Genomic DNA, 15,452 nt, shown 5'->3' on the forward strand with positions numbered 1-15,452 from the left:
CATGTGCAAGTGTCTGATTTTTTAATGACAAAATCAAAATCAAAAGAAAAAAACCTTCTCCCCCTGGACACAGCAGAGCCGGCCGGGGGCCGACTCCTGCGCACCCTCCAGCTCGCTCCCTCTGGGTGCCGCCTAAACGGAACAACCTCACCAGGACACCCCCGGGACCCCAGAGCTCTGTGGAAAGACCAAGGTGGGAGAGACAAGCCCGGCCCCACGGCAGGACAGCGGGAACTGAGAGGAGCCAGGCAGGACAGTCAGGACACTGACCACCCCAGTGAAGGGGTGGGACAGAGGACCAGAACACCAGAGGAAGCAGGGATACAGTCATGTCAGGGGATTGCCCTTTAATCACCAGATAATCTAAACTCTGCCAAGGACTGACTTTGGATTTAATTAAATTAAGTTTTAAAATGAGGATGTACGTAAACACGGTGGCATTCTTAAAAACGGGGGGGGTGGTGGTCAGGAGGAAAGACGCCCAGGACGCAGAGGGCGCCCACTGTCTGGAGGAGCTTCAGGGCTGGACCCTGGTGAGTGGCCAGTGACAAGTACACCCGCCTCCCAGGGCAGCCAGGGGCCCAGTGTGGAGCGGGACGCGGGTGCCACCTGGAGGCACTTCCTTGTGGAAGGAGAAGGGTGTTATACGAGCCAAGGAAGTCACGTTGGGGCTGGGGACGCAGCTCAGTCAGTGGAGCCCTTGCCTCGCATCACAAGGCCCTGGGTTCAGGCCCTGGGTTCAGGGCCTTGTTAAGAAATCAAATTTAAGAATGTGATAAACCCAGGGGGTAGAGGGTGAGTGGAACGAGGAGCCTCCGTCTCACCCAGCGCCCCCTAGGCCTGCTCGTTCAGTTTTAAAAATCTTTTTTCACTGGAAAGCCAAACCTGCCAAAAAACAATGACCCCAGATGCGCTGTGAAGGTCAGCCCCCTCCTTGGCCAGCCTTCCCTGCCCTGGCCTTGTCCTGGAAAAGGTCCCTCCTTCTCTCCCTGTGGCCTCCCCCAAGCCTCAGGGCCTCTTTTTGAAGGGTTTGTCACCTGCTAGGATGCATCTTGCTACTCCATGTCTTGGTGATCGCTGATCCAGCACTTGAAGAAGATGAATGGAAGTTACGGCTTCCTCCACCTGCTTTGCAGAAAGGGGCTCCTTCCCACCTTCGGCCGCCCGACATGGTGTGCTTCCCACGTGCCCCTCCACATCCTGCTGAGTCTCCTCTCGGCTCAGTCCCGAAAGCCACCCCCCCCCGGAATGCTGCACGGGCCCTGCCAGGTGCTCAAGACCCAGGGGGAGCCCTTGCTGAACCTGCACTAACGTCACCTCAAGGCACATGAACACCAGGCCGCCACAGTCACGACTCAACAGTCAATGGTGCCACTCATCGGGACACTCTGTGGGCCGGTGACGATGGGATGTGAGCCCTAGACGTGACTGAGCCCATCGCAGGCGCGTGAAATACTCATGAGTGGGACAGGAGTCTGGCTGAAAGCTGCATAAATGTCAGCATCCTGCCAAGTGGCCGGCCTGCTCCTCACAGAGCCCTGTGACAATACTCAAGGGCAGGTGGAGACCAGTTTGGTGCAGGCAAAGGCAGGTGCAAGCACATGGAGGTGCGGTCCCTTTACAGGGGGCCTGCGGTGGAGCCAGCCCTCTCCCATCCTTCTCCTGGGACCTGCTGCTCCCTCATGGGACCGTATGGGAGGTCCCTCCAGGGCCAGGAGCACTGGGCATGGCCTCCCGGTCCTTCCTGTAGCAGGGACCTGGGCCTCTGTGCCAGGGACACCCAGCCAGCCTGGCTCAGGAGAGGGCCTGCGTACCTGCGGTCCTGCCCCTGGGCCAGCCAGGCCTGTGGTCAGCGTACCTCACCTTTCAGTGCTCAGACCTGTGCGGCATCGCTGGCCTTGGCTGAGGTTTGTCACAGTAAAGGGCCTTACGCAATGGATCTCTGCATTTGCTATGAAACCTCTGTGAGGCCACCGAGTACCACGTGACTCTGCCTCTGATAAAACTCTAAACAGGAAACAAATCTTAGAATTTGTTAAACCAAGCTCGGCATGCTTCAAAAAGCCCGCGTACTGTCCCTGTGAGAAGAGTGGCTCCTGTTCATGAACGCCGCCCGGGGCCCCGCATCTTGCCTCTGTGCAGGCATCGACCCCCCACTGCTCACAGGCAGCCCCCAGGAGCCCCTCTCACAGTGCAGAAGCCAAGACACAAAAAGACAAGTGAACTGCCAAGCCCAGCAGCTGCAGGGCTGTCCTGTCCGGGGAGGCCCTGCTCCTCCCGGGGGCAGCGGGCAGCTCTCAGCCAAGGTGGAGTTCAGCTGCAACACGTCGTCGTGGTCCTTCTGAACTTGACCTGGGTGTCACCCTCGCAGAAACACCTCACTGTTTGCTTGAGCGTCTCCTTAGTGTAAGCTCACCCACGCTCTGGGAGATGCAGAGGGACACAGGGGGACCAACAGGATTCTGAGACGGATGCTCCTCTTGCTCAGCATCACACCCAGCCCTGTCTCCAGGGCTGAGAATGGACAGGGTTCCCCGGCTCTCAGCAGACTGCTGTAGGGACACCTGGCTTAGCCACGTGAACTGCTGCTCGCGGCAGGGAAAGGTGAGGCCTCGTGGACGAGCCCTCCATACCTGTGACACTGGTCATTGAACTTGCTGTGACCAAGGCCAGGAGCGCTCAGCCTTTCAGCTCAAGACTTTCCGACCTGTCTGGGAGGAACCGGTCCCTTCTAAAGGGCAGTGGCGCCCTCTGTTGTTGGCTCCTCTGCATTGTGGGTGTGAGGAGAGCTCCTGAAGGGGTGGTGGGACCCTGCTGCCTTCCGTCCGCATGGTCTTCAATGACAAGGACGGCGTGTGCAGGGTGTATGGGTGTGTGGTCTCACACAGCTCCGTAAAAGGCCCACTGCAAAATAACCTGGTTCCCCAAAGTTTGGACAGATGTGGTCTCCAGGTCACTGTGCCCGAGACGTTTCCTTCCTCCTTGTGGAATGAGGCAAACAGAGCTGTCTGAGCAGAACGACAGGCGGACTTGAATCGTGCTGCTAGCTGCTCAGCTCTGAGGTGACCCTTCAGCAGGGCTTTTAGCAGGAGACGAAGTCCCCACGACCTGAATGTGCAGCGCTAGGTCGGTGGTCAGCTCCCCCTTCCTTCGCGGAGACGCAGAGGGGCCTGCCTCATTTCAGTTGGGCACTGCGACTCTGAGCACCCAGGTGAGCTGCACGTAGCACACCTGTGGGGACGCAGCCTGGCCCGATTCCCTTCGGTCCTCCAGTCCAGCTCTCAGACGGGGACCCTCATACCTGGGAATCCGTTTCCTCTTGGCATTCCCAGAGGTCTTGGGCAGGGGGTGGGGGCTGCCCCGCAGTGGTCTGCTAGCTGAAGGATCGGGGCTTTTTCTTCCTTTTTCCTATCTCTGACCCCATTTTTCTGATGAAACGAAAAAAATTTACCAAGAGCTTAGAGAAGACTGTGGCGTGGTTGCTGATGGCACACGGGCCTGCAGACGTCCCTGAGGCCTGCTTTCCTGCCCCACTTGTGAGCCCTCTGGCAAGGAGAGGCCGTGTGAAGGGGTGGCTGCTGCTCTCAGCAGGAGCACACTCTGCACCACACACGCAGCCTGAGGAGATCCTGCTCACACTCTCTAATCACACAGCCCAGGTCAGCAGCTATCCGAGCTTCGTTTTTCTTGCCACTCGGCACCTTTAGGCGAGTTCCTGTGGCTTCCAGTGAAGACGTAGGAATGGGAGATGACCAAGTTCAAAGGCAGAAGACCAGCAGCTCAGAGCCTCTGGTTGGCACCACTGGGGAGTGTTGAGCAGATCATTGGGGCGAACAAGGCCCCCAGACCCCCTGGCTCATGGCCAGGGGAACGGAGGACATCTGAGGCTGCAGGCCCCTGGGCTCCCCTGCACTGAGCCTACAGGGAATCGAGCACCAGCCGCGCGCGGCAGGGAGGCGGCTCGATGGCCCAGGGCTGCAGCGTGCGACAAGCTGGGCTCTCCACAGTCCTAGGCCCTGGCAGGAACAGAGCTGGCTTCTTCTCAGGCACACGCGGACCTGCGTGTGTGGAGAGACCGAGGGGCTGAGCGTCTCTGTGGCTCTCACGCTCAACCCCAGGCAGCACCTGTCCACAATGATGCTGGCAGGGCTCCGGGGGCTGCCGTGAAACAGTGTCAGGACGCACAGGGTCTCCAGGGTCCCAGAAGAGGGTCTGCACAGGGCCCTTTTGAGTGACAACAGCGCACACACACACTTATGTCATGTGCAGGCCTGTCTGTTGATGGCGACAGGATGGCTGCTGTAGTTACACCTAACCCTAAAGCCACTGCTAACGATAGAGATGTGTGTGCTTAACAAGGAACCCGGGTGGACGTTCGCCCTCCGCACTCCCACGAGGTCTCGGACACGTCTCTTCTGCCTACACTAGTTCCTTGTGCACCTGGAACATGAGTCAAGAGGCACTGAGGAGACTCGCTCTGCGACGTCTCGGGTGGGTTTACTCTGAACATGGCCAACACTTGGCCTCTCCGTCCAACAGAGACCGGGCCTGGCCCTGTGTATTCTGAAGTGCGGGCCACGGTGCCAGGGCACCCACGCTGCTGTCTCTGCCCTCTCCTCTGCCACTCTGCAATGGAAACCCACTCCCCAAGGGCAGTGCGTGTGCTCAGGAAAGCCCCCCACAGTTCCCGTGACCACGGCAGCAGCAGCAGAGGTCAGCAGGGTTCCACGAAGCGAAGACTCCTCGTCCTCTGAGGGCCTTTCGGTGACGCGGTTTCCACGGAGGCTGAAGACACGGGAAGGCGGCCATGACAGGCCGTACTCAATGTGTGTTTTCTCAGAAGAACACAAGTGCATAAAAGAAGGGACTTGGAAAAAAAGTCAGGAACAAGAGAACTGGGGTCGACTGACCTGCCTAAGAGGGAAAAGTAGAGAGACCTTGGCAATAACAGAGGCCAGGCAGGGCACGGCCAGGAGGCACGGGCCCTGAGTGTCTGCCCCATGGGCTGATGCTGCTTTACCCCCAGCAACTGGCTCCCCTTTCCCGTGGTGGCCTGGGAGCCCTGGGATCCAAGCACATGGATGCCGCCTGGTGTCTTCCCCGCAGGAGTAAGTGGGGACAGGAGGAGCCCCGCTCCAGGTCAGCCTCCTGCCTCCCGGGCACCCTGCGGTCCGAGGTAGGTCACCGGGCTTTGGCATCAGGAAGAAAGAAGGGACCCCACCACTTGGACACTCAGCAGATGAAAGCACACTCTTCACTCCTGGGGAGCAGGAAAGAGGAACACCCACACGTCCAGGCAACTGGGGCCCAGTGAGGCGCTACGGAAACGAACGCACCGCGGCCACGGCCGTTTCCCAACCGCCCGCGTCACTGCCGGGGGGCACGAGGGCCGCAGCTCCCCAGGATGGCACTTCCCGTCCTCCGCAGCTGTTTCAGACGGCACCCCTGGGCTTCCTAACGCCCACACGCATGAGGATGAGGGAGAGAGGAGAAGCCCAGAGGCTCGGGGTCTGTGTGATGACAGGGCCAGAGAGGCAAACCTAGACAGGACGAGGTCGCAGGTCACAGTGGTCACTGGGAGATCGGGAGGCCCGCTCTCCGTACCCCTTCTCAGCCCACGACTGTGCAAGGGGAACAGGCCCAGGGTGGCCCCTGAGAAGGTGCGTGTGCTCCAGTGCCACCTGGAGCCTGCCCAGGCCACGTACGTACCAAACACCTCGTTGTCTTCCGAGGACGCCTGGGCGAGCTCACCAAGATGCCTTCTCTTCCTGGGCTCTCCTCTGTGAGCTTCACCGTCCTGGAAGAGAGCACAACAGAATCCTTCAGCTGAGGAGCGCAGGGCGGGTTCCTCCGTGTTCTTTTTAGTTGATAATTGCGTTCTCACATCTGTCTGCAAGCAGCAAAGGGAGTCCTGCTTCAAGTTCTGCAGAGGATCTTTAATTCTGCCAGATTCTCTGCCTGAGCACGAGTTTCTCTTGGTGCCACTGATTGTCTTCGTACAAGAGCAGCTGAGGACCAGCCTGGATAAAGTGAACCAGCTGGGCCTCATCCCTTCCCCGGGGAGGGTGCCCATGGGGCATGTGACATCCTGGGGCAGGACTGAGTCCTGGAATCTAGACGCTGGCTAACTAGAAGCCAGCTCCTTCTCTGGGGAGAGAAAACAGTGCTAGGTCCAGGGGCACCATGTTCCTGTGGGGCGCGGAGCTTCCCCTGCAGGGAGGTGGGCCGCGCCCCCTGCCTCCCCAGGGGCCGCCTGTCTGCTGTGTCCGGGACCCTGAGGCAGCAGGAGCGTGAGTCTGCTGGAGTGTAGAACGTTCAGGGCACGGTTTCTACACCAATGTGCCTTAACTTGCTCAACTACTTTCTTGGGTGGTGCTGCACAGGAGCAGGAGCTCAGGCCTGTCATGGGCCGCCCCGCCCTCCCGGGAAGGTGCTATCCCTCCTTCAGGGCCTGCCCGCCTGAGCCTCCCAGGGCTGCACTGACTAGGCCCCTCCTGCTGTCTTCCCCTCAGGGCTCACACTGGCCGCTGCCTGACCTCTGCCCTTTGCCTGGGAGGAGGATGGGGTGCTGCATGTCCTGCCCAGGCTGCCCCCTGGCCATGCTGCGCGGCTCCCACCTTTCAGCCGCAGGAAGACCCGGTCAGCCTCCTGGGTGCCCCTCGGCCCCTCATTGCCGACACTGCCTGGCCCATGTGCCTCCTCACAGCGCCCACGGGCAGGGCAGCTTCTGAAGCTAAGGGAGCCAAGGTGAACCTTTCCAGACCCGCCCAGCACCTCTGGGCAGCAACGTGGCCGCCCACCAGCCGCAGAGGCTCCCCAGGTCTCACTCGGACCTCTGCACTTACTTTGCTCTACTCTTTTCCAGACCAACCTCTCATCTCCTGAAGCCTCTAGCCCAGGACCCTGAGGTGTGCATGGCTTTGACTATACATTCTTCCCTTCTAGAGAGGGGGAAGGCACCGCCTCGAGTGAGACCTCAGGGTGCACACTCTGGTTGTTTATCAGCTGTGTGACCATGGGTGTGTCTCCTAGCCACTCTGTGCTTCAGGCTTCTCATCAATGAAAGGAAGGAGGTGTGGATACTGCTCAGCAAGGTCGTAATGAGGATAAGTTAGTGTTTCAAGGTGGGTAGGACATGCCTGGCCCATGGAAACTGCTGCTGTGTGTTTGCTAAGTGAAATGGAGATTCTAAGGAGAATCCTGAAAGGACTTGGTTGGGTGTCTCCCTGCACCTGGCGCCTGGCAGTGGGCGGCTCTTCCCAGCTCCTTCTTTCAAGACCGGTTTCTCGGCTCTGCTCTCGGACCAGGGAGATCTCCGTGGGCTGCGCCCCGTGGGCCAGGAGAGCAGCAAGTGGCCCCAGGGGGCCTGGAAAGTGGCACCCGGCACAACTTGGAGCTGCTCCTGCAGGGACACGCACTCCATCCACCCTGCCCCGTGGCCCAGCAGGGGACAGAGCTGCCACCCAGAGGCAGGTGCCAGCACTTGGGCTGGAGGGCAGAGTGGGGGCTCGGGCGTCCTGGTCTGCTGTTCTCCTGTGTGCACTTGGGCTGTGTCTGAAGCCAGTGCTGGAAAACCACCCGAAGGCAGCACACTGCCCGTCTCGGGAACTCCCCGGCCCTGCCCACCCCACACAGAGCCCGCAGCTGCACTGGAACACAACACGACTGACCTGTTCAGACGGGCCGTGGGCGCGCTGGGAGAGGAGGTCGGGCTCAGGCCTGGCCTGGATGACTCTCACGTCCTGCTGGAGATCAGGAGGCTCATTTGCAGAGCGCCCTGGCCTGTGGCACCTAACCACGGAGGCACTATGGACTACGGGCCAGGGCGCTCCATTGTCTCCAGGACAAAACACACGTGGAAGTCCCACCTGCTTCCCCAGAGAGCACTTCCTATGTGATCCACCTCAATTCTGCCCCAGGTGCACAGAGTCGGTGCACTACCGCTTATTTAGATGCTACCCGGCAAACCAGGCCCCAAGCTCACGGGCACACCATCATGTGCATACGTCGTATGTTCTACCAAATGGAGCAACGGATCTTTCCTTTTTTGTTTTTCAGTTACTATTAATTCCCTTACTCCTGGGCTTTGGGATCTGGCTGGGGGCTTTCCCAATATGTTGCTCTTCCATTTTGGCTGAGCAGAGTGTGGCCGGAGACACTATGCTCCCTACACTCCCTCCAACTCCACAGTTAGCCATGAACTTTCACTCTCACCATAGGTTGAATTGTGTCCCTTGAAAGATATGTGCATGTCCTAACCCTGCTATCTGGCAACATGACCTTATTTGGATATAGGTTCTTTGCAGCTGTCTGGCCCCCAAGTTAAGAGGGGGGTCAGAGTGGATAAGAGTGGGCCCTAAGCCAGCAGTCACTGTCCTTGTGAGAAGGAGACTTGGAAGCAGACACGCGGGGGGGGGGGGGTTCTGTTGTGGCCACAGTAGTGCAGGCAGAGGGCTGCTGTGGTGCAGAGGCTGGAGGAGACCAACCCTGCCCACAGTGGAGGCTAACTCCCGCCAAGCCGCCAGTGTCTCTGCAGGTTTGTTGCAGAAGCCACAGGAAACACAGCCCCCACAGTAGCGCAGACACTGGAGACGCTGACACCAACACGGAAAGACGTGGGGAGAAGAAAGGCTGGCTCTGGTGCCAAGGAATTTCTAGTCTCTGGATCTGCTGGAACCACAACAGGTTCATTTGTCTGTGAGTAGAGCAGGGGAGAGACTTCACTCGGCCTTGACCTCTAGTTTTCAAGGGGCAGCTTCCCAGGAGGTCAGCATGAACCCTATGCCTGATTCAGATGGACTCACAGACTGGCCTCCTCCAGCCTCCGGGAATGTCATGCACTTTCCTCCATCAGGACCGAGTGGGGGCAGCAAAGGAAAATACTGAGCCAGATGTACCACCCAGGCGCCAGCCACGACCCTGTGCAAGGACTCTGGTGGGTGCAGGAGGCCTGCTCAGCCTGGCACCCCTTTGTAACGGGAGCATCTTCTAAACCCTGGGCATCCATGCCCTGGTGGTACTCCACCTGCCGCTTGAGATTTTCTATGTAGTAGAGCTATTTATGCACACAGCACACATGCTAGCACACATACGTACACATGTATTCACATGCACATGGGTACACACATGTATTCACACACAAGACACCCATGCACATATTTAAAAATTTTGGTACCCGGAATTGAACTCAGGGGCACTCAACCACTGAGCTACATCCTCACTCCTGTTGTATTTATTTTATTTAGAGACAGGGTCTCACTGAGTTGCTTAGTGTCTTGCCATTGCTGAGGCTGGCTTTGAACTCGTGATCCTCCCATCTCAGCCTCCTGAACCATGGGGTTTATAGGCGTGTACCACCGCACCCGGCTGGAGGTAGAATTTTTGTAGGAATGACACCAAAGATATTTCTGTAGAAAATTCTCAAAACTAACCAGAAAGGACCTGGGAGAGGAACAACACCTTGTGGTCATACTGTGAAAAATTCATCACCAAAGTTCTGATTCACTTCTCAGGAGAAGAAAGATGTTAAAATTTGTCCTTAAGTGACATTAACAAAGTGTATGTCACACTCTGAATCATCGCCACCACAAGCAGCTGTGGAAGAACATATGTGCAGGAGTGGATTCTGAGAATTGGGCAGAATTCTTAGAGCCCCCCGAGCTCCCAGAAATCAGCTTCCAGGGGGACCCGGACTCCAGGTCTGCAGCCAGGGCAGAATGCCCCTCGGTGTCCAAGTGTCAGGGGGTCCAGTACATGAGACCCAAAATAACAGCCAAGTCACTCAAAGGCCAGGGAACCACATGGGAGTCACAGACCAAGGTTTTCATGGACGGTGACCAGCTGCTGGGCCGAGTTTAGGCAGCACCACTCTGGATACAACAAATTGTGGGTCTTTAAAAAGAGTCTTGAGGAGGAAACAAACAGGAGAAGGCTCAGTGATAGAGCCTGCAAGGCTCCCCTCCTCCTCTGCAGATCCAGGGTGGGCCGGCAGGCTCCTCTATGGGCAGGCTGAGAACTCACTCACAGGAGCCTCTGATAGGAGGTCTCTGTCCCCCACGCCCAGTGCTGGAACCCTGCTCCCTGGGGGTAGTGATGTGGCTGGTGGGGCTGCAGGTGGATGGGGTGGCTCCAGCCATCACACACACCTGCCCCCTTGCCCTTGGTGCCTGCCCCCCTGGGGGTGAGACAGCAGCACAAGATGGTGACGGAGCCAGCAGGTGTGGGTGGGTCCCCGGCGACTCTGTCCCAGGTGAGCAGAGGTGGCTTGCTGTTCCTTACACACCAGCCCAGAGGAGGCCTGGAAACTCCCGGGGTGAAGAGCCACCATCCCTGCCCCCAGCCACAGGCTTCAGAGGGGGCCAAAGAAGACAGTCTCAGAGTGATTCTGGGGACACCGGCCTCTGGATGAGGGTTAAAGGCCTAAGGCTCTTTAGCTGAGAAGAGATGTCACCAGAGCACAGCCACCCCCAGGACCCCAAGCTTGAAGGGATGCAGAGCTGCTGCTCTGATGGGCGGATGGCACTGCCTGGGTAGGTGGCCGGCCACCTGGGTGGGGCAGTGGGGTCCAGGCCTGCGTCCACATCCATGGTGAAACGGCTCAGGGTGGGCCAGGAAGCTGAGCAGGTCAGTCTTCACCTCCGGGAACACATTGTATTCCAGGGAGCTGTGAGCTCTGAGTGCGAATCCTCCCTCTGCAGTCCTCTTTTTCAGAAGCAAATCACTCCTTGCACCTGGAGCACATTGAGGCTGGGCGGCCGGCTGGGCAGAGATCGAGGCTCTCTTCCAGACTCTCCAGGACCTCAGCTGCTCCGCAGCGGGCGGAGAAGCCACCTCTGCTCTCTGCAGGGCCCACTGGGCAGGCTCACAGGCAGCGCCCAGCCTCGCCTGCTGGTGTTCCTGTGGGTGGAGAGCCTCCCGCCATGTTGGACAGTCACGTCTGTGCTAACCTCAGGCTGGAACCCTACGGTACTGAAGCCTCAGCACAGGGCACCAACAGTGCCACAGGTTCACATCCATCACTCCGCATTTTTGTTCCTTCAGGGGGGAAAAAAAAGAGAAAGAAAGCCCACGGTCTTGTTTTTGCCCCAGGCTGGGTCTGGATAAGTAACAAGACACCAGCAAGATGCTGACAGCTTTTAGGGTCAAAGCGAAGTCTACAAAGGAAAATGAACACCAGAAGCACATTCCATCTCCCAGCCCCTGCCCCCTGTGCAGCGGCAGGACAGGTGGGGCTGACCACCAAGAGCCAGGCCTCCCGTAGCACGGAGGCCGGTGGAGGGCAAGTCCCTGGTGGGCGTCGAGGCTCAGCAGCCGCTCCGGCCTCCATCTCACCAACGGCTAGAGGAGCCTGCAGCTGAGATGACCAGAACCTCTCCCTGCGAGGCAAACAGCCCTGGTTTGGAGCCACTGGTCGGCCAGGAGCAGTGCTGGAGGAGGCCAGGCCAGTCTGCTTCCTAGGACTTGGAGGAGGTAAGTTGTTCACAAAGGCACTTAAAACAGCGCACTTCTTAAAGAAATCGATAGCAGGGGCAACAGGACAAGAGTCCGAGACTGACCAAAGGTGAGAAGCTCCTCTACCAGAAAAACAAGGCCACTAGCAAGGTCCTTAGATAGGACCCCGAAAGCATGAGCAACACCAGGTCATGCATAAGCAGAACCTCCTCAGGATAAAAAGTTTCTCCAAATAGAACCAACAAGAGAGCAAAAAGACCACTCAGAGCAGGAGGAAACACGTAGAATCGCAAGTCTGACAAGGTCAAGTGCCCACAGTATATAAAGAGCCCTCCAACTCAACAACAACAAGAAACCCAATTTAAAAAGATGAGCCAAGAACGTGAAGAGACATTTCCTCAGAGAAGACATACAAATGCCAATAAGCACATGACAGGAGGCTCAAGGTCTCCATCCACCAAGGAGATGCAGATCTCACTCCAGTAAGATTGGCAGCCATTATGAAGTCAAACAACAACAAGTGCTGGCGAGGATGTGGCGAAAAGCGTACACTTGTACATTGCTGGTGGGAATGCAAACTGGTGCGGCCAATTTGGAAAGCAGTATGGAGATTTCTGGGAAATCTGGGAATGGAACCACCATTTGACCCAGCTATTGCCCTTCTCGGACTATTCCCTGAAGACCTTAAAAGAGCGTACTACAGGGATACTGCCACATCGATGTTCACAGCAGCACAATTCACAATCGCTAGACTGTGGAACCAACCCAGATGCCCTTCAATAGATGAATGGATAAAAAAAATGTGGCATTTATACACCATGGAGCATTACACAGCACTAAAAAATGACAAAATCATGGAATTTGCAGGGAAATGGATGGCACTAGAGCAGATTATGCTTAGTGAAGCTAGCCAATCCCTAAAAAACAAATACCAAATGTCTTCTTTGATATAATGAGAGCAACTAAGAACAGAGCAGGGAGGAAGAGCAGAAAGAAAAGATTAACATTAAACAGAGACATGAGGTGGGAGGCAAAGGGAGAGAAAAGGGAAATTGCATGGTAATGGAGGGAGACCCTCATTGTTATACAAAATTACATATAAGAGGTTGTGAGGGGAATGGGAAAATAAACAAGGAGAGAAATGAATTACAGTAGATGGGGTAGAGAGAGAAGATGGGAGGGGAGGGGAGGGGGGATAGTTGAGGATAGAAAAGGTACCAGAATACAACAGTTACTAATAGGGCATTATGTAAAAATGTGGATGTGTAACCGATGTGATTCTGCAATCTGTATTTGGGGTAAAATTGGGAGTTCATAACCAACTTGAATCTAATGCATGAAAGATGATATGTCAAGAGCTTTGTAATGTTTTGAACAACCAATAATAAAAAAAAAGAGAGATGCAGATCAAACCCCAAGGAGCTCCTACTGCACCCCCAGCGTGGCTGGGATCAAGAAAGCTGAGAGCAAGGATGGTGGGTGGAGGTGTGGTGAACTGGAACCCTGGGACTGTGTTGGCGGGCACATCAGATGGTGCAGCCACTGTGGAAAATAGGCTGACAGTTCCGCAGAGCAGCACGCAGTCGCCCCATGACTCAGCGAGTCTATTCCTAGGTACACATGCCAGGAAGCAGAACATGCCCCAGGACAGGAGTGCACCCAGCTCCCTGCACAGGACCACAGCAGCCAAGGGGCAGAAACGACGCGAATGTCCACCAGCTGAAGGACGGACAGTTACAACACAGGATGTGACTACAGGGCGTGCTGTGCAGCAGAAAGAGACACGAAGCCCTGACACACACCTCGACATGGAGGAGCCCAACAGCACCATGCTTGGGGAAGGAAGGCAGCCGTGGAGCTGCCCAGACGCTCGCTCAGGGATGTCTCATGGGATCCAGACGGGTTGGTGGTGGCTGAGGGCCAGGGCGGGGGTAGCTGACCCCGAAGGGCACAGGTGCCCTCATGAGGCACCCTGCTTTCTACCACGGCCCTGAGACAGCTGCACACATCTATGGCTATGTTAAAAACACTGCATCACACATGTTAAAGGGGAGAAGAGTATGGCATTTGCATTCCACCTCAGTAAAGCTGCTTAAGAAGACCTGTGTAGGGCTCGGGGTGCAGCTCAGGGTTAGGGTGCTCGCTTAACCCTGTGTGCGCCCTGGGCTCATCCCCGGTACTGCAGACCAAACAAAGCCACAGAGGGTGAGTCTGCAGGAAGGTAGATGGCATCGCCGGCGGCGGGGGGTGGGGGACACTGCAGGCAGCCCCTGAAGCCTCTTCCTGCAGGAAACAGCCCAGATCAGCAAGTGGCCCATTTAGCTACTTAGTTTTAAGGCACATTCTCCATGAGATCACGCTAGAGGGTGATTGAGATTGTAGTGATCTTCAAATAACAAATGCAAAGAAATGTGCTCAGGGTTGTATTCAAAGGTTGATTTTTTAGAAGCCACACCAAAATAAATATTACCCAATGTCGCAGTGAAACTGCTTATCAAGGTCTGTTATGCAACTGGACCCTGGCTCCTATTTTAGGAACTCGGACACCTTGCCACTTACTCCATTTCGGCTGGCTATGTGGACAGGAGGATGGTCAGCCAGGAGGGACGGGGCAGAGGGAGCAATTCTGCTTGGCACAGTGCTTTCGCTTTAAGAGCTTGATAATGCAGTACACTTAAAGTACACTTTAAGTACACTTAAAGCTAATTCATGGAAGGGCGTTCACTCATTTCAAAATATTCTACATTACTGAAAATGAAACGAGGCACAGGAAACTCCTGTCTTAGGTTGAAAGTGGATGCATTTCCTTTAGTTTAGATCATAAAATCATCCCTGCTTAATTTTCCTAACATTCCACTCTCTGCTTCATGTGATCTTTATTTAATTGCTTCCTGCAGTGCAGGTAACTCAGGATGATAGGTCCGAGGCTTGGAGCAAGGCCTGTCTTTGCTAAAAGAGAAACATCAACACGTCAGAGCCCAGACGTGATTTCTCTGAATTGCACGCTTAGCTCTGCCCCTCCTTGGCCTCTTTGGTGTCCTCTTCCACCGTGAAACAGCTCCATGCAGCTGTCCCAGAGGGCTGTGGGACGTTCAGTGAGCTCACAGGTGCAAGTGGACCCTCATTAGTATTTACTGTTATTCATCTTCTGATTCTTTTCCACAGTCAGGACTTTGGAAAGGTGGAAATGAATCCTCTCAAGTAAAAACAGGTCTTGTGAGTGTCAATGGGATGAGATTTAACAGGTGGAGAGGCTCACATGCACTTCAAGTGCGCCACACTCCTCGGGCCCCCTTGCGCTAAAGGAGCACAGCAGGCTGCTAAATGGAGTTACCACTTCTCTATGCAGAGCTTTCTTCCAAGAAAGATCTGCTGTCCCCATGATCAGAGGGACGCATCAGAGCAGCAAGCAAAACCTGCTCAACTTGTTCCAAGGGCTACAGAAGCACGCGGGCTAGCACTTGGTTCTGCATATTTGGTAGCAGAACGGATCCCCCAGCCTTGTGGATGTGCATTGAGAATTTTATGCACAGAGTGCAGAGAGGTGCCAATCATCAAGATCCATCAGAGGTGACTGCACGTTTCACCAGCCTTCTGGCCACGGCATCCCCGGCAGGAGCACATTCAGGAGAGTTATGTGGTCCAGGCCACGATTCTCGTTTGTCTCATCTTTCATAATAAAATCAAGTCAGATACGGTTATGAGAAGACAGGATGAGAAGATAGGTTATAAAAAACATTTTGAAAAACCTCTTTATGGAGTGTTCCATTCATTCTAACAGGTCACATGACAACTAAGACATCCAGGAAAAAAGCAGATCAGATGGGTTCCCCTGAGTTGTTCACAAAACAATACTTTTATTTTAAGCAATAAAGGAATTATAACTTCCAAAAAAATCACACTTAAGCTCCTGCTGTTTGGTTTAACCCACACTATTACATGTTCAGAAATAAAATATAGAAGACAGGTTTTCTTTTATATGTTGAGGAGTTGGCCAGAAA

The 15,452-nt window shown here is 55.5% G+C and overlaps 1 protein-coding gene across 9 annotated transcripts in view; it reads right to left on the minus strand.

Moving 5' to 3' along the window:
• Mbp (myelin basic protein) overlaps window positions 1-15,452 on the minus strand; it is a 101,965-nt gene that overhangs the window by 53,850 nt on the left and 32,663 nt on the right. For 5 of the 9 annotated variants that reach the window (XR_009227126.1, XM_046448570.2, XM_046448581.2 and 2 more), the window contains exons 3-4: window positions 7,671-7,745; window positions 5,710-5,797 (exon numbers count right to left, since the gene is read on the minus strand). Coding sequence is in view for 8 of the 9 variants with exons in the window: in XM_046448570.2 (XP_046304526.1) it covers window positions 5,710-5,797; window positions 7,671-7,745 (163 nt within the window). In the remaining variant the exon portion in view is untranslated. The remainder of the gene's footprint in view (window positions 1-5,709; window positions 5,798-7,670; window positions 7,746-15,452) is intronic. The other 4 variants (XM_046448574.2, XM_046448575.2, XM_046448577.2 and 1 more) reach the window with 2 other exon arrangements.

The sequence above is a fragment of the Marmota monax genome, unplaced genomic scaffold (genome assembly GCF_021218885.2).
Source record: "Marmota monax isolate L192 unplaced genomic scaffold, Marmota_monax_Labrador192_F-V1.1 WCK01_AAM20220418_F8-fsc00060, whole genome shotgun sequence".
Classification (NCBI taxonomy): Eukaryota; Metazoa; Chordata; class Mammalia; order Rodentia; family Sciuridae; genus Marmota; species Marmota monax.